The sequence below is a fragment of the Bombina bombina genome, chromosome 2, assembly GCF_027579735.1.
Source record: "Bombina bombina isolate aBomBom1 chromosome 2, aBomBom1.pri, whole genome shotgun sequence".
NCBI classification, from domain to species: Eukaryota; Metazoa; Chordata; class Amphibia; order Anura; family Bombinatoridae; genus Bombina; species Bombina bombina.
In genome coordinates, this window is record NC_069500.1 from 756,914,621 (window position 1) to 756,933,069 (window position 18,449).

At 42.9% G+C, this 18,449-nt stretch overlaps 1 protein-coding gene across 1 annotated transcript in view; it reads left to right on the forward strand.

Annotated features, from left to right (window-relative positions):
* FCHO1 (FCH and mu domain containing endocytic adaptor 1) overlaps nucleotides 1-18,449 on the forward strand; it is an 802,768-nt gene that overhangs the window by 335,922 nt on the left and 448,397 nt on the right. The window contains exon 13 of the mRNA XM_053702869.1: nucleotides 13,559-13,571. Within this exon, the coding sequence (XP_053558844.1) occupies nucleotides 13,559-13,571 (13 nt within the window). The remainder of the gene's footprint in view (nucleotides 1-13,558; nucleotides 13,572-18,449) is intronic.

An 18,449-nucleotide genomic window follows, 5' to 3' on the forward strand; every position in this document is an offset into this window, starting at 1 on the left:
CTAGTTTATCTGTTTCCTCTGTTTACTCTCCTTCCACGAGTCATTGCTTGTATCAAACAGGAAAGAGGGTAATTTTAATAGCTTCTGCATGGCCGCGCAGGAACTGTTTTGCAGACCTAGTAAACTTGTCATCTCTGCCTCCTTGGAGACTGCCTCTAAGGAAGGATCTTTTAACTCGTGGTCCTTTCTTCCATCCATTAGAGATTAAATGCTTAGTTTCTCTTGCAAGATGTATCGAGTCCACGGATTCATCCAATACTTGTGGGATATTCTCCTTCCCAACAGGAAGTGGCAAAGAGAGCACCCACAGCAGAGCTGTCTATATAGCTCCTCCCCTAACTCCACCCCCAGTCATTCTCTTTGCCGTCTCTAAGCAATAGGAAGGGTAAAGTGATTGTGGTGACAAAAATGTTAGTTTTTTTTTTCTCAAGCAAGAGTTTATTTTAAATGGTACCGGTGTGTACTATTTACTTTCAAGCAGAAAAGAGATGAAGATTTCTGCATGGAGGATGATGATCTTAGCATTTTGTAACTAAGATCCACTGCTGTTCCCACAGAGGCTGAGGAGTACAGGAAACTTCAGTTGGGGAACGGTTTGCATGCTATGCTGCACTGAGGTATGTTCAGTCATTTTTTTTCTAGAAACACTGTGATATTTCAAGAAAAGGCTGACAGTATCCCCATGAGGGGAAGGGTAAGCTGTATTCAGAGACTTAGTGTGGAATTACCAGCTTTCATAAGGGCTAAATTAATCCTGGTTAACACTTATTTGATTAAGAAGGCTAACGTTTTATTAGGAGTATTGGAAAATGTTTTTGAGGGACTTTTGGAGGTTCATTTGGCTTATTTAAGGTTTTTTAACCCACATGGCTAGCTTGAAACACTTTAGTGTGTTTCTTTAAGGCCCCACAGACATAGAGTGAGGTGGGAGGGGCCTATTTTCGCGCCTCAGATGCGCAGTTGTTTTTTCATTGCAAGTCATCAAGCTGCTACACCGGAGGGTCCTGCTGTAATTTGAGGGCCAAAAAGAAGTATTTTTCCCACAAAATCAACCCCTAAGGGCAGGTAGGCGCCACAGCAGAGCTGTGGCGCCTACCTTAATTACATTACATTAAGGGGTTAAATGTTTATTTTGCTGGTGGGGCAATCTTACTAAAGCTTTATGAATACACTGTAAACATTTCGAAAAGTTTGCTGCATTTTTAGACTGTTTTGCAGAACGTGTGCACTTTTTTTCTCTTAAAGGCACAGTACCGTTTTTTCTAATTGTTGTTTTTACTTTGAATAAAGTGTTTTCCAAGCTTGCTTGTTTCATTACTAGCCTGTTAAACATGTCTGACATCAAGGAAACTCCTTGTTCAATATGTTTAGAAACCATTGTGGAACCCCCTCTTAGAATGTGTCCCACTTGTACTGATATGTCTATAAATTTTAAAGAGCATATTGTAGCCCTTAAAAATGTAGCGCTAGAGGATTCTCAGACAGAAATAAATGAGGTTATGCCATCTAGTTCTCCCCAAGTGTCACAACCAGTAACGCCTGCACAAGTGACGCCAAGTACCTCTAGTGCGTCTACTTCATTTACCTTACAAGACATGGCCGCAGTTATGAATACTACCCTCACAGAGGTTTTATCTAAACTGCCTGGGTTACATGGGAAGCGCGATAGCTCTGGGTTAAGAACAAATGCTGAGCCTTCTGACGCTTTAGTAGCCGTATCCGATATACCCTCACAATGTTCTGAAGTAGGGGTAAGGGATTTGCTGTCTGAGTGAGAGATTTCTGATTCAGGTAAGACGCTCCCTCAGACAGACTCTGATATGACGGCATTTAAATTTAAGCTAGAACACCTCCGCTTGTTGCTCAGGGAGGTTTTAGCGACTGGATGATTGTGACCCTATTGTGGTTCCAGAGAAATTGTGTAAAATGGACAAATACCTAGAGGTTCCTGTTTACACTGATGTTTTTCCGGTCCCTAAGAGGATTGCGGACATTGTTACTAAAGAGTGGGATAGACCAGGTATTCCATTCGCTCCCCCTGCTGTTTTTAAGAAAATGTTTCCCATATCTGACACCATGCGGGACTCGTGGCAGACGGACCCTAAGGTGGAGGGAGCTATTTCTACTCTGGCTAAGCATACAACTATACCTATTGAAGACAGTTGTGCTTTCAAAGATCCTATGGATAAAAAATTAGAGGGTCTCCTAAAGAAAATTTTTGTTCATCAAGGTTTTCTTCTCCAACCTATTGCGTGCATTGTTCCTGTAACTACTGCAGCTGCTTTTTGGTTCGAGGCTCTGGAAGAGGCTCTTCAGGTGGAGTCCCCATTAGATGATATTCTGGATAGAATTAAGGCTCTTAAGCTGGCTAATTCTTTCATTACAGATGCCGCTTTTCAACTGGCTAAATTAGCAGCAAAGAATTCAGGTTTTGCCATTTTAGCGCGTAGAGCGTTATGGCTTAAGTCCTGGTCAGCTGATGTGTCATCAAAATCTAAGCTTTTGAACATCCCTTTCAAAGGAAAGACCCTATTAGGGCCTGAACTGAAGGAGATTATTTCAGACATCACTGGAGGGAAAGGCCATGCCCTCCTTCAGGATAAAACAAATTAAATGAGGACCAAGCTAAATAATTTTCCTTCTTTTCGAAACTTCAAGGGTGGTCCCGCTTCCTCTTCCCCGGCTGCAAAGCAAGAAAGAAACTCTGCTCAATCCAAGTCAGTCTAGAGACCTAACCAGGCTTGGAACAAGAGTAAACAGGCCAAGAAGCCTGCAACTGCCTCCAAGACAGCAGGAAGGGGTAGCCCCCGATCCGGGACCGGATCTAATAGTGGGCAGACTCTCTCTCTCTCTCTCTCTCTCTCTCTCTTCGCTCAGGCTTGGGCAAGAGATGTTCAAGATTCCTGGGCTTTAGAGATTGTTTCCCAGGGATATCTTCTGGACTTCAAAGATTCCCCCCCCCCCCCAATGGGGAGATTTCACCTTTCTCAATTGTCTGCAAACCAGACAAAAAGAGAGGCGTTCTTACGCTGTGTAGAAGACCTACATACCATGGGAGTGATCCACCCAGTTCCAAAAGTGGAACAAGGGCTAGGGTTTTACTCCAACCTGTTTGTGGTTCCCAAAAAAGTAGGAACTTTCAGACCAATCTTGGATCTCAAGATTCTAAACAAATTCCTCAGAGACCCAACTTTCAAGATGGAGACTATTCGGACTATTCTACCACTGATCCAGGAGGGTCAAAATATGACCACCGTGGACTTAAGGGATGCGTATCTGCACATCCCTATATACAGAGATCATCACCAATTTCTCAGGTTTGCCTTTCTGGACAGGCATTACCAGTTTGTGGCCCTTCCCTTCGGGTTAGCCACGGCTCCCATAATTTTCACAAAGGTGCTAGGGTCCCTTCTGGCGGTTCTAAGACCACGGGGCATAGCAGTGGCGCCTTATCTAGATGACATCTCAATTTAAGTCATCAAACTTTTCATCCGGGGGAGTGGGAGCTCCATCCGGAGGTATTTTCCCAACTGATTAAGCTATGGGGCACACCAGAATTGGATCTCATGGCGTCTCGCCAGAACGCCAAGCTTCCTTGTTACGGGGTCCAGGTCAAGGGATCCCCAGGCAGTACTGATAGATGCTCTAGCAGTGCCCTGTTCCTTCAACCTGGCTTATGTGTTTCCACCATTCCCTCTCCTTCCTCGTCTGATTGCCAGAATCAAGCAGGAGAGAGCTTCAGTGATTTTGATAGCACCTGCGTGGCCAAGCAGGACTTGGTATGCAGATCTGGTGGATATGTCATCCGTTCCACCATGGACTCTGCCGCTGAGACAGGACCTTCTGATTCAGGGTACATTCAAGCATCCAAATCTAATTTCTCTGCGCCTGACTGCTTGGAGATTGAACGCTTGATTTTATCAAAGCGTGGTTTCTCTGAGTCAGTCATTGATACCTTGATTCAGGCTAGAAAGCCTGTCACCAGGAAAATCTATCATAAGATATGGTGTAAATATCTTTATTGGTGTGAATCCAAGGGTTACTCATGGAGTAAGATCAGGATTCCTAGGATATTATCTTTTCTCCAAGAAGGATTGGAGAAGGGATTATCAGCTAGTTCCTTAAAGAGACAGATATCTGCTTTGTCTATTCTTTTACACAAGCGCCTGGCAGATGTTCCAGACGTTCAGGCGTTTTGTCAGGCTTTAGTTAGAATCAAGCCTGTGTTTAAACCTGTTGTTCCGCCATGGAGTTTAAATTTAGTTCTTAAAGTTCTTCAAGGGGTTCCGTTTGAACCTATGCATTCCATAGATATTAAGCTTCTATCTTGGAAAGTTCTGTTTTTAGTAGCTATCTCTTCAGCTCGAAGAGTTTCTGAATTATCTGCTTTACAGTGTTTCCATGCGGATAAGGTGGTTTTGCGTACCAAACCTGGATTCCTTCCTAAGGTTGTTTCTAATAGGAATATCAATCAGGAGATTGTGGTTCCTTCTCTGTGTCCTAATCCTTCTTCCAAGAAGGAACGTCTGTTGCACAACCTAGACGTGGTTCGTGCTTTAAAGTTCTATTTGCAAGCAACTAAAGATTTCCATCAAACATCCTTGTTGTTTGTTGTCTATTCTGGAAAGCGAAGAGGTCAGAAAGCTACGGCAACCTCTTTCTTTTTGGCTGAAAAGCATCATCCGTTTGGCTTATGAGACTGCTGGCCAGCAGCCTCCTGAAAGGATTACAGCTCACTCTACTAGAGCGGTGGCTTCCACATGGGCTTTTAAAAATGAGGCTTCTGTTGAACAGATTTGTAAGGCGGCGACTTGGTCTTCGCTTCATACTTTTTCCAAATTTTACAAATTTGATTCTTTTGCTTCTTTGGAGGCTATTTTTGGGAGAAAGGTTCTACAAGCAGTGGTGCCTTCTGTTTAGGTACCTGTCTTGTCCCTCCCTTCCTCCGTGTCCTAAAGCTTTGGTATTGGTATCCAAAATTTTTTGGATGAATCCGTGGACTCGATACATCTTGCAAGAGAAAACAAAATGTATGCTTACCTGATAAATTTCTTTCTCTTGCGATGTATCAAGTCCACGGCCCGCCCTGTCTATTTAAGACAGGTAGTATTTTTTATTATAAAACTTCAGTCACCTCTGCACCCTATGGTTTCTCCTTATTCTTCCTAACCTTCGGTCGAATGACTGGGGGGTGGAGTTAGGGGAGGAGCTATATAGACAGCTCTGCTGTGGGTGCTCTCTTTGCCACTTCCTGTTGGAAAGGAGAATAACCCTCAAGTATTGGATGAATCCGTGGACTCGATATATCGCAAGAGAGAGAAATTTATCAGGTAAGCATAAATTTTGTTTTTGTCTAAGTGTGGTTTTTCTGAGTCTGTCATTGAGACCATGATCCAGGCTCGCAAGCCTGTTACTCGGAACATTTACCATAAGGTATGGCGTAAATACCTTTACTGGTGTGAATATAAGAGCTACTCTTGGAGTAGGGTTAGGATTCCTAGAATTTTGTCTTTTTTCTCCAGGAAGGTCTGGAGAAGGGGTTTGTCAGTCGGTACTCTGAAAGGTCAGATTTCTGCTTTTTCTATTCTGTTGCGTTTGGCGGTTGTGCCAGATGTTCAATCTTTTTGTCTGGCCTTGGTCAGAATCAGGCCTGTGTTATGGTCAGTTACTCCTCCTTGGAGCCTTAACCTTGTTCTTAAGGGTTTACAGCAGTCTCCGTTTAAGCTAATGCTTTCCATATATATTATCTTGAAAGGTTTTGTTTCTTGTTGCTATTTCTTCTGTGAGGAGAGTTTCGAAACTCTCGGCTTTGCAGTGTGATTCTCCTTACCTTATCTTTCATGCGGATAAGGTGGTCCTACGTACTAGGTTTTCTTCCTAAAGTGGTTTTGGTTAGGAATATTAATCAGGAAATCGTTGTTCCTTCTCTCTGTCCCAATCCTCCTTGTCATAAGGAGCGCCTGTGGCACAATTTGGATGTAGTGCATGCTTTAAAATTCTATTTACAGGGGACTAAGGATTTTCACCAGTCTTCTTCCCTTTTTGTTTGTTTCTCTGGAAAGCGTAAGGGTCAGAAGGCTACTGCTACTTCTCTTTCCTTTTGGTTGAGAAGTATGATTCATTTTGCTTATGAGACTGCTGGACAGCAGCCTCATGAGAGAGTTACAGCTCATTCCACTAGGGCTGTCTTGTCTTCTTGGGCTTTCAAAAAATGAAGCTTCTTTGGAACAGATTTCCAAGGCTGCAACTTGGTCCTCTCTGCACACTTTTTCCAATTTTTATAAATTTGATACTTTTGTCTCAGCTGAGGCCTCTTTTGAGAGGAAGGTTCTGCAGGTGGTGGTGCCTTCTGTTTAGGTCTGCGGGTCTTGTTTTCTCTCCCTAGTCATCTGTGTCCTCTAGCTTGGTTATTGGTTCCCACTAGTAATTGATGATGTTGTGGACTCCCCATATCTTAGGAAAGAAAACAAAATTTATGCTTACCTGATAAATTTCTTTCTTTCCACAACCCCACCCTTATGTTTAAGACGGGTATTTCTTTCCTAAGATATGGTGAGTCCACTGAATCATCAACTACTAGTGGGAATATCACTCCTGGCCAGCAGGAGGAGGCAAAGAGCTCCACAGCAAAGCTGCTATATATGTCACTTCCCTTACCCATAACCTCCACTCATTCTCTTTGCCTGCAGTGCAAGGAGGAGGTGAAGTTTTGGTGTTTGATCTACAATCAAGATGTTTTTATTTTAAAGCAGAGTAGGTTTGCTCTGATCTTTCTAAAGGGTCTAGCCTTAGCCCATGTCAGTCTCTTCAGTAGAGCAATGGTGGCTTTTAAGCAATTGGGAACTTGTGTGGTACAATCCTCACTGTGTTTTCCCAAAACATTTTGCTGCCCTATTTAGATAGCCTGAGTAAGTTTATTCAGTCTTTCTGTATTTCCACAGGTCCTCTCAAACCAGGTGAGCTGTCCTGCTGCCAGACAGATAAATATTGAGGTAAGTGACAGTTTAATTTTTCTATGTAGTAGGGAAAAATTTGGCACTTATTCAGCTGAAACGCTGCAGGGGGAGGTTTTTATGGCAGTTTTTGCAGGCACTGTTAGTGTGAGGAGTTATTTATTTTATTGATGGCTCAGTGAGGATCCGTTTTTAGTAACAGATTATGTACTTTTTGGAGGGGGGGTGGGTTATTTTTTGTTTTTAAGCTTGTTTTTCAAGAAAGTTGTTTTAATTTTTTTATTTAAATTGATTTTTTGTCAGCTGTTGGACCGCCCCTTTTAGGGAGGTTCTGATTCTGTGATTTCATTTTTTTTTGCGCTTTTTTCACTTCCTGTAAGAGTGAGGTGCCCATATTTCAGATGGCTCTACTGTTTAGAAGGCTTCTTGCTGTTTTTGCTTCTCTGGAAATCCGGACTGTAAAAGGGATCGTTTTTCCCCCCCTCAGTTTGCTGCGGGTTGCAGGACAGGTAGGGCCTGGGGTATGTTTTCTTGATTTGGTAAATTTAAAGGGAACATTTATTTAAGAACGTTTTTTTGGTTTTGTATTATATCCTTTGTTAAAAGATAAACAAAAAAATGTTTTCCTTTTTTTTTCTTTTTTTATTATGGATCAGGAGGCTGTGCAGGATGTTACCTGTAGCTTATGTTTTGATACCCAGGTGGAACCCCTAGTACCTTTTTGTTCATGTATTGAAAGAACTTTAGCTTATAGAAATAGGCGGCTAGATTATGAGTCTTGCATTAGCCTTAAAAAGCAGCGTTGAGAGGTCCCAACGCTGCTTTTTAACACCCGCTGGTATTGAGTCTGGCAGGTACAGGTGTTCCGCTCACTTTTCTTCCGCGACTCGAGCTTACCGCAAATCCCCTTACGTAAATTGCGTATCCTATCTTTTCAATGGGACTTGCCTAACGCCAGTATTACGAGTCTTGGAAGAAGTGAGCGGTAGACCCTCTCCTGTCAAGACTCCTACCGCATTTAAAAGTCAGTAGTTAAGAGTTTTATGGGCTAATGCCGTAACATAAAACTCTTAACTAAAGTGCAAAAAAGTACACTAACACCCATAAACTACCTATTAACCCCTAAACAGAGGCGCCCCCCCCCCCCCACCGGAAACACTTTAATAAAGTTTTTAACCCCTAATCTGCCGACCGGACATCGCCGCCACTGTAATAAATATATTAACCCCTAAACCGCTGCACTCCCGCCTCGCAAACACTAGTTAAATATTATTAACCCCTAATCTGCCGTCCCTAACATCGCCGACACCTACCTACATTTATTAACCCCTAATCTGCTGCCCCATCGTCGCCGCAACTATATTAAATGTATTAACCCCTAAACCAAAGTCTAACCCTAACACCCCCCCCTAACTTAAATATAATTTAAATAAAACGAAATCAAATTACTACAATTAAATAAATTAATCTTATTTAAAACTAAATACTTACCTAAAAAATAAACCCTAAGCTAGCTACAATATAACTAATAGTTACATTTGTATCTATCTTAGGGTTTATATTTATTTTACAGGCAACTTAATATTTTTTTTTAACTAGGTACCATAGTTATTAAATAGTTATTAACTATTTAATAACTACCTAGTTAAAATAAGTACAAATATACCTGTAAAATAAATCCTAAATTACAATTACACCTAACACTACACTATCATTAAATTAATTACCTAAACTAACTACAATTAAATACAATTAAATTAAATAAACTAAAGTACAAAAAAAACAAACACTAAATTGCAGAAAATAAAAAATAATTAAACATTTTTTAAACTAATTACACCTACGCTAATCCCCCTAACAAAATAAAAAAGCCCCCCAAAATAATAAAATTCCCTACCCTATACTAAATTACAAATAGCCCTTAATAGGTTTTTTTTGCGTGGCATTGCCCCAAAGTAATCAACTTTTACCTGAAAAAAAAATACAATACCCCCCACATTGATTGTTCCAATCAGCCAATAGAATGCGAGCTCAATTCTATTGGCTGATTGCATCAGCCAATAGGATTTTTCCTACCTTAATTCCGATTGGCTGATAGAATCCTATCAGCCAATCGGAATTCAAGGGACGCCATCATTTAAAGGAACCTTCATTCGTCTGGAGGTGTCGGAAGAAGAGGATGATCCGCGTCGGCTAGCTTCAAGATGAACCCGCTCCGGATGGATGAAGATAGAAGATGCCGCCTGGATGAAGCCTTTTGCCCGTCTGGAAGTCCTCTTCTGCCCTGATCGGATGAAGACTTCTGCCCCTCTGGAGGACCACTTGTGCCCGGCTGGGTGAAGACGGCTCAAGGTAGGGTGATCTTCAATGGGGTAGTTTAAAAAAAATTGTAATCATTTTTTTATTTTCTGTAATTTAGTGTTTTTTTTTGTACTTTAGTTTATTTAATTTAATTGTATTTAATTGTAGTTAGTTTAGTTAATTTATTTAATGATAGTGTAGTGTTAGGTGTAATTGTAACTTAGGTTAGGATTTATTTTACAGGTATATTTGTCTTTATTTTAACTAGGTAGTTATTAAATAGTTAATAACTATTTAATAACTATTCTACCTAGTTAAAATAAATACAAAGTTGCCTGTAAAATAAATATAAACCCTAAAATAGATACAAATGTAACTATTAGTTATATTTTAGCTATCTTATGGTTTATTTTATAGGTAAGTATTTAGTTTTATTTTAAATTTTTATTAAGGTTCACCAAACAGTACAAAAAGATTGAAACAAACATCAGTACACAATAATGACACATTAGTTCCATTGACAGTGATTGGTACATAGTATAAAAGATGTTGCGAACTGGGAGTTATAACAATCCAGCTGTACAATAATGAGTTAATCTTCAGCCCTTTATAGTCACATGTCATTTAGGAAATTAACTGTAAATGAATGGTCTCTTATCGGACCCTAGCTGAGAGGTGGAACCTAATTTTCCTTTTTTTCCATTCAAGACAAATGTATAACATTATATGTGCAAATAAGTATACTGACCGGAAGGTTCTGGCGAAGAAAAGAGAGAAAACAGGAGGATGGAAAAGAATGAAGAGGGGGGGGGAGAGAAAAAAAAAAAATTAAACTAATAATGATGAAGGGGAGGGAGGTAGGGCGAAGCCCTGGGGTGGGGTTACCTCTCATGGAAGAAGACTTTATCCCCCAAATGAGTGGCCAACAGTGCTATATGGTTTTGTTCCAGTATGCTACTAAAAGTTCATGGGTGTCTAATTTGTGGACTTTCAGATAATGGTATCTCTCAAGCAATAGCAGGTCTTCCACCTGATTCCGCCATTCTTGTTCTGAGGGGGTTGTTTGTGTTTTCCAGTATTTTGGAATGATCTTTTTGGCCGCTGTCAGCATCAGCAGAAACAGAGCTCGTTTGCCCCTTGCTGTAAATTGGGGTACGGAACATAATATTAATGTCTCAGGCACCAGTGGGACCGCTGTTCCCAGCACGTCCGACATAGCCTGGAACACCGCCTTCCAGTAACAAGTCAAGTGGGGACAGCTCCACCAGATATGGAAGAGAGAACCCACTTCCCCACACCCTCTCCAACATGTGTTGGTTGTGCCGGGGAACATCTTGCTCAGTCTCAGTGGTGTCAGATACCATCGGCTAGTAAGCTTAAGGTGAATTTCTTGTACTTTTGCCGAAACTGAGGAGCACTTGATGAGCTTAAATGCTCTTAACCACATCTCAGGGTCAATGTCTTGGTTCAGTTCCCGCTGCCATGAGGTTGTGTATGATGGGAGGGGGGCCGTGGGGGGAGCAACAATGAGTTTATATCATTTGGAAATCAGGTGACTAGGGTAACTAGTTTGTGTACAAAGCTTCTCGAAGTGTGTAAGGGTTCTCCCGAAGTCTGTTCTGTGTTTGTGGTGTGAGATATAATGGATCAGTTGGTTATAATGGAGCCATGAGGAGAAAATTCCCCCATGAGACTCCGCTAAAGTCTGTTGCGTTTTCAGCCCACCCCCCTCCGCAATGAAGCAGATAGAGCCGGTCCTAAGAGGGTATGGGGTCAATATTTTGTTTTTCAGCCTATGATAAGGGAGATCAATGTTTTCTAGCAACGGAGAGAGCGGGCCAATTTTAGAAGAAATATGTGTCGTGGTAGACATTATTTTGTCCCATTCTGATAGTATATGTGCTGTAATGAGGTATTGTTGTATATGTTTGGGTCTCTGTTGTGCAGGGGTCCAGGCTAGTGTTGCTACATTATTTACCTTGAGGATGTCCCTATCTAACTGGAGCCATGTCTTATTCTCGGTGTTATGAGCCCATTCTGCTATATGGCGGAGTACTATCGCTTGTTTATAAGCTGAAAGGTTCGGGATCCCCAACCCCCCACTATCTCTGGGAAGGTATTGTGTTTTCTTTGAGACTCTGGGGTTGGTACCAGCCCATATAAATTGGTCTATTATCTTTTGTAAATGAGAGAGATAGTTGTCTGGGAGCTGTATGGGCAGTACTTGCATTAGATATAAGATCCGGGGAAGGATGTTCATTTTTATCACCCCTATCCTGCCTAGCCAGGACAGGGGTTTGTTTCTCCAGGAGGACAAGTCTCGTGTTATATCAATTTTCAGGGGGCAGTAATTAAACTTGAAAAGATCTTGAGTATTGGATGTCAGTTGAACGCCCAGATACCTCAATGTACGTGGGGCCCAAGGGACTCCATAGGTGTCTTTAATGTCCTGTAGGACTTTATGGGAGGTATTGATGTTCAGTATTTCTGATTTTGATATATTAAGTTTAAAGTTAGACACATTACCGTAAGCTTCTAACTCCGCCAGCAACTCAGGCATGGAGCTCTCCGCCTCTGTCAGGGAGAACAAGATGTCATCAGCGTATAGCGCTTGTTTATGTTCCATATGCCCTATTCTGAGGCCTTTAATCTTAGTGTTGTTCCTAACCTTCTGGGCTAGAATTTCTACGGAGATGGCAAAAAGCAAGGGGGATAATGGACAGCCTTGCCTGGTACCATTGTTTATGAGGAAAGGCTCTGACAAGGTGTTATTCACTCTCATTCTCGCATTGGGGTTGGAGTACAAAGCGAAGGACATATGTAGAAAGGATTCCGGGATTCCCATCTCAGTCATAGCCCGGCGCAGAAAAGACCAACGAACCCTGTCGAAGGCCTTCTCCGCGTCAGACGAGAAGAGGACCAGAGGTGTGCCTGAGGCTTTAGCGAAATTAATAAGATGAATGGTCTTGATGACATTATCTCTGGCTTCCCGACCCGGAATAAATCCGGATTGGTCGCAGGATATCAGAGTAGGGAGATATTTGTTTAATCTAGTGGACAAAATTTTAGCTAGGATTTTCATGTCTGTATTGATGAGAGAGATGGGACGGAAGTTTTCAGGACGAATCGCAGGCTTGCCTGGTTTGGGGAGAACGGTGATATGGGCCTCTAATAGGTTTTTAGATAGAGATGGATTATTTCTTAAGTCATTAAATAGTTTTAATAGGTGGGGAGATAGAACTTCTGATAATTTCTTGTAATAACACATTGTGTAACCATCTGGGCCTGGGCTTTTCCCTGATGGGGAGTCTTTGATTGCTTGTATTACTTCTTCAAGTGTGATAGGTGATTCTAAGTGTGTTTTCCCTTCATCATTTAGGGTGGGCAAGTCTAGTCCCTGGAAGTAGCTGTCAAGGTGGTCGGTATGTTCTGAGGAGAGAGCTTCTCCCTGTGTTTGAACCCCGGGTTGCTGAATGTTGTATAGTTTGTTGTAGTAGTGTCTAAAAGTGGACGCTATGTTTTTATTGCTTTTTATTAAATGACCCTCCGAGGATTGGAGGTTGTGAATGTAAGAGGATAACTGTTTTCTCCTCAAGCATCTAGCCAAAGCCTTGCCTGGTTTGTCTCCTCCTTCGTAGTAGTGTTGCCTCAGGTGGAGAGCGTTACAATGCGCCTTAAGATCTGCTCTAGCTTTAAACAGTTCGTCTCTAAGGGTGTCGCTAGCTGTGTTGCGTTTATGAGCAGATTCCAGAGTCCCAACTCTGTTCAAAAGATTTGTGTGCTTCTCTCTAGCTTGCCTAAGAATCCTAGCTTTACACTTGATAAATATACCTCACATAAGGGATTTATGGGCTTCCCATTCGCATTGAAGCGAAGCTGTCGAATTGCCGTTCAGCAAAAAGTACTCCGCAACATCCCTTTTCAGATCTGCAAGCGCAATGGGGTCTTCTAAAAGGGAATCGTCCAGCCTCCAAATTTTGGATGTTATAGGAAGGTCAGGCCACTGAACCGAGCAGGTTCATGATCAGTCCAGGTTATCTGGCCAATCTTACATTGGGTAGTCAATGATAAACCGTCCGCGTCAGTGAAGATATGATCTATCCTAGTGTAGCAATTGTGAGGGGGTGAGTAGTAAGAGTAGTCTCTAGTCTGTGGGTGTAAGGTCCTCCATATATCATGCAGATGAAGGTTGTGAAATAGTTGCTTTATTGTTTTCAATTTGGACCTAGGGACGGACGAGACTCCTCTAGAGGAGTCCAGCCCCGGATCAAAGGCCAAGTTGAAGTCCCTGCCCAGAAACAGAGTCCCCTTGACCCTGTCCAAGATTAGGTTTGAGATCTTTTTAAAAAAGGTGGTGTGGGCCTGGTTTGGGGCATAGATATTCAGCAATGAGAGTTGCTGGCCAAATAGTTGTCCTATCAAAAGAATATAATGTCCCTCGGGGTCTTTGTCAATTTGTGTAACCTGGAAGGGAAGGGATCTATGGATCAGAACACCTACCCCTCCCTTCTTATGTGGTCCTGAAGCAAAACTGGTGATGGGAAATTGTGGGGTATTCCATTTAGGTTCCTTACCTTTCTGAAAGTGAGTTTCCTGAACCATAAGGATCTGGCTCCCTAGCCTGGAGAATTCCCTACATGCTATAGACCTTTTGCCAGGACTGTTAAGGCCTTTGACATTTATAGTAGTAATTAACAGATTATGCTCTTGAAATCTGCTCAGTTTACCCGCCATGGTTGAAATACGTGCTAAGGGGGAGAGGGAAGAGAGAGAAAGGAAAAAAAAAAAAAAAAGGGGGGAGGGTTAAGGTGATAAGGGGTATGTAGATAAGTGAAGAAGAGGGAGATTTAGGTAAGACAGAGCTCTCAGACGTAACGAGAAGGTGGGGGGGCCAGAGGGTGAGAAAAGAGTGTAAAGAAAGAACTCTTGTTTAGAGTACGAGTAAGAAAGTAGAAAGTGAAGACACCTGGAGGGGGTATCTCCCTGTCCGGCTTGTAAAGATGTAGAGTTGATTAATCATTGATTCCAAAAGGCATGTCACTTATAGTGATATGAGAGGGGGAGGAGGGTGAGTGAAGTTAGAAGGGAAAGGAGGGCGGGGTAGGGGGAGGAAGTGAGGATAGAGAATGTGGGGGAAAGAAGGAGGAGAGTAGAAGGAGAAGGATATGAGTGGTGTTAAGGGAGGGGACAGGAGAGGGGAGAAGAGCAAGAATTGACCCTTTCTTCTGTTTCATGTAAGCAGGATTGAAACTTAGTCCCCCCCCCCCCCATGCTAAACAGATCAGGCCCCTGAGGGGTCTGGGATGCTCTTGACAAACAAAACAGGTTAAACATGTATACAAAAACATTTCAACTGTCATAAGAAAGTGCAAAAGTTTAGGTTTCTGCTAATCAACTTTATCAAAACATTTCGAACAGGCAAGGGCAGTATTGGGCTCCAAATCTTGTATGTTTCTTTTCTAGAATCGAGGGAATGGGGGAGGTGGATAGGAGAGGGAAGGAAAAGGGATGAAGGGAGTGATTAGAAGGGTAAAGAGGATGGAAGGGGGAGGGGAGAGAGGGTGGGGGGAAAGATGCAGGGAGGAGGGATGGGAGAGAGGAGGAGGCATATTTAACTATCTATTTCTTGCTTAGAATAATTCACATCCTACCTCTCAGCCCCGGTGTGGGGTGATATAGGCCTCAAAGAGGTCCAGAGAACCCATAACAGATATAACCATTTAAACATATGTAAAGATCAAACATTAAGAACAACATCACCAACACTGCTGTTGAGGGAACTGAAACGAGGACATATTATATATATATATATATATATATATATATATATATATATATATATAACAAAAAGACTTGGTGGACCAGCAGTCAGTCCTTAGTGCAAAAAGGATACGTATTCCTTCGCGGGAAGGGCCCCGCGGCTTCCTGTGAGGATGTCCAGAACATAAACCATGAGGCTCATGCTTCACAGACAGGTAAAAGTATGGAGGCAAGTTCAGTTACTTTAAAGGGACAGTCAACACTTACTTTAACATGTTTTTATATTGAAAATAACAAAACGGAGGTCCGCCTACACTATACCCCTCCTGCCTTGCCGCCTTGCTTCTGTCCTAATCAGCGGCGCTAACTACTCTAATACCCGGTAAATATGGATGCCGGACTCCCCCCACCATTACGTAGCTGCCTTCTTCTTCAACTGATAAGCAAATCAGAATCCAGTCCTCGGACTGGAATTGCACGCGCTTGCAATTTCTGTCCGATGCCTGGATTCTGATTTGCTTATCAGTTGAAGAAGGCAGCTACGTAATGGTGGGGGGAGTCCGGCATCCATATTTACTGGGTATTAGAGTAGTTAGCGCCGCTGATTAGGACAGAAGCAAGGCGGCAAGGCAGGAGGGGTATAGTGTAGGCGGACCTCCGTTTTGTTATTTTCAATATAAAAACATGTTAAAGTAAGTGTTGACTGTCCCTTTAAACTTTATTATTTCTTTATTTCTCTAGCTTTCTCCTATTTCTTTTCTTCTTCTGTTTTTCCCTGTTCCTGTTCTCCCCCGATACCACTGGGTGGCAAAGTCTCGTGCAGAGGGGGCCCGTGGTAAGGGGGGGGATCTATCACAGAGTTCAAAAGGTCCTCTTAGCTTGATGTTGTCTCATTTATAGAGGCTTGACGAGATCTGTGGTTTTCCGGTAGGCGGGGGGCCGACCCGCTGACCTCTTTTAGGACAAATGGAAATGAGAGGTCATTGCAAAAGGATTCAGGGTCGTCCCCAGGTCTAAAGATAGCTGATTTGTTGTTGTAGGAAACTATGAGGGATACAGGAAAGCCCCATCTATACTGGATTTTGTGTCTCCTTAATGCAATGGTAAGGGGGGCCATTTCTCTCCTTTTTTGTAAAGTAGACTGAGAGAGGTCAGCGAATAAAGAGATTTCCTCACCTGCGTGATAGATTGGATGTTTGGCCCTTGCGCAGCGGAGTAGGTCCTCCTTGTCTTTGTACCGCAGGAATTTGACTATGATGTCCCTTGGTGGTGCTTTTGGGGGTGGTTTAGGTCTAATAGCTCTGTGAGCTCTTTCAATAGAGATGTCATCCACAGCTGGGTCGTCTTTTATGATTTTAAATAAGGCTTGTAAGTAACCCTCTATGGCAGGGGGGAAAACAGTCTCTGAGACCCCCCGTATACGCAGGTTATTGCGTCGGCACCTATTTTCTAGGTCTTCTAGCTTGTCTGCTAGGGCGTTGATCTTATGGGAATGTTCAGTTAATTGTGTGGTGCTTGTCTGAACGTTTTTTTTCTGTAGATGCTTGTTTTTCTTCTAAGGTGACTACCCTCTGGTCAAGTGCCCCTATGTCCCTGCGGAGGTCTCCAAACAGGCTCCTCATCTCCTGCATAACTTCCTTGATGTCCTCTTTTGAGGAAAGATGTGTAATGTCCTTTTTTGTTAAGTACATGTCTGTGGGATTCTCCTCTGGCTGCATCTGGAGGGGCCCAGGTATTAGAGAAGGTGGTATGTCTGCTGTGGCGGTTTGTGTAGGGGTCTCCACAGGTTTGAGGTAGTGGTTTAGAGTTTTATTAACAGCAGGTTTGTCTGATTTATTATTCTTTTTGCAAGGCATCACATTGGTAACAGGATGCAGTCAGTGCAGGCATAAAACTAATCAATGTCTTTTTTTGCAAAAGTAGACAGTACTACAGACCTCTGTTTTATATTTTGATTGTAAAAATATGAGAAGCTGGGGGATAGTCTCGTTCCAGAATTGCTGTGGAGGAATTGAGGATGTCCGGCGGCACTGTATATTGTGCAGATGAGAGTTATGTCCCTGATCTGAAGTTGTGGGCTTGCGGCAGTGAGGGGGATAAGTAGCTTAGGCTGCTGGAGTTGTATAAGTCCCCAAGGTTAGATTACTTATATTAAACTTGAGCTCAAGGATCCCCCTGTCTCAGAGTGCAGGCCTCCCTCTATCTTATACTGAGCCTATGGTTGCTATTCTGGGGATTCGTGTCCCCGGTCTGGTGATGCAGGCCCCCAATATTATTTAACTGTAAAGGTACTCACTGCTGTGTCATGGGTTGTCGTCAGGTTTTTCTTGACCCGATCTGTCCTGCGGCCGAGCAAAGGAGAAGTGAATGCGGGCGGCCACGTGGAGGCAAGATGGCGGCCGGGAGAGCTGCTGCGAGTCAAGCGCACGCAGAGCTGAAGTGAGTGGTCCGCCGCCCGATGCTGAAGACCTTTCCCAGTATTGGAGTGATCCGGGCAGTTAGGGGGCTCCGGGTATGTGCTGACGGAAGGATCCGGTAAGTTTTGCAGATAGTGTCGTATAGGAGCTGCCCGCTGTTAGTCCCTCAGACCTCCGGCACTGATAAATCCCTTTGTCATTTATATAGGACCAGACAGCAGCATTGGAAGGGTTGGGGGAGCTTCAATGGTTCCAAGGGAAGGGTTAGGAGATAATCTAGGAACTATTACATGCCTTTGGAGCTAATTTTGCAGGGAAGGGAGATAGGAGCTCTAGCAAACTGCAGCCATCGTCCAGCGTGGCTAAGCTCCGCCTCCTGGTCAAGTATTTAGTTTTAAATAGGAATAATTGATTTAATTGTAGTAATTTTATTTTGTTTTATTTAAATTATATTTAAGTTAGGGGGGTGTTAGACTTAGGTTTAGACTTAAGTTTAGGGGTTAATACATTTAATATAGTAGCAGCGACAATGGGGGTGGCAGATTAGGGGTTAATAAATGTATGTAGGTTGCGGCGACATTGGGGGGGCAGACTAGGGGTTAATAAATAGTATGTAGGTGTCGGCGATGTTGGGGGCAGCAGATTAGGGGTTCATAGGGATAATGTAGGTGGCGGCGGTGTCCGGAGCAGCAGATTAGGGGTTAAAAATATAATGCAGGTGTCGGCGATGTTGGGGACGGCAGATTAGGGGTTAATAAGTGTAAGATTAGGGGTGTTTAGGCTTGGGGTTCATGTTATGGTGTTAGGTGTAGACATAAATTTTATTTCCCCATAGGAATCAATGGGGCTGCGTTAGAAGCTGAACGCTGCTTTTTTTCAGGTGTTAGGTTTTTTTTTCAGCTGAATCTGCCCCATTGTTTCCTATGGGGAAATTGTTCACAAGCACGTTTTGCCAGCTCACCGCTACCGTAAGCAACGCTGGTATTGAGGTGAGATGTGGAGCTAAATTTTGCTCTAC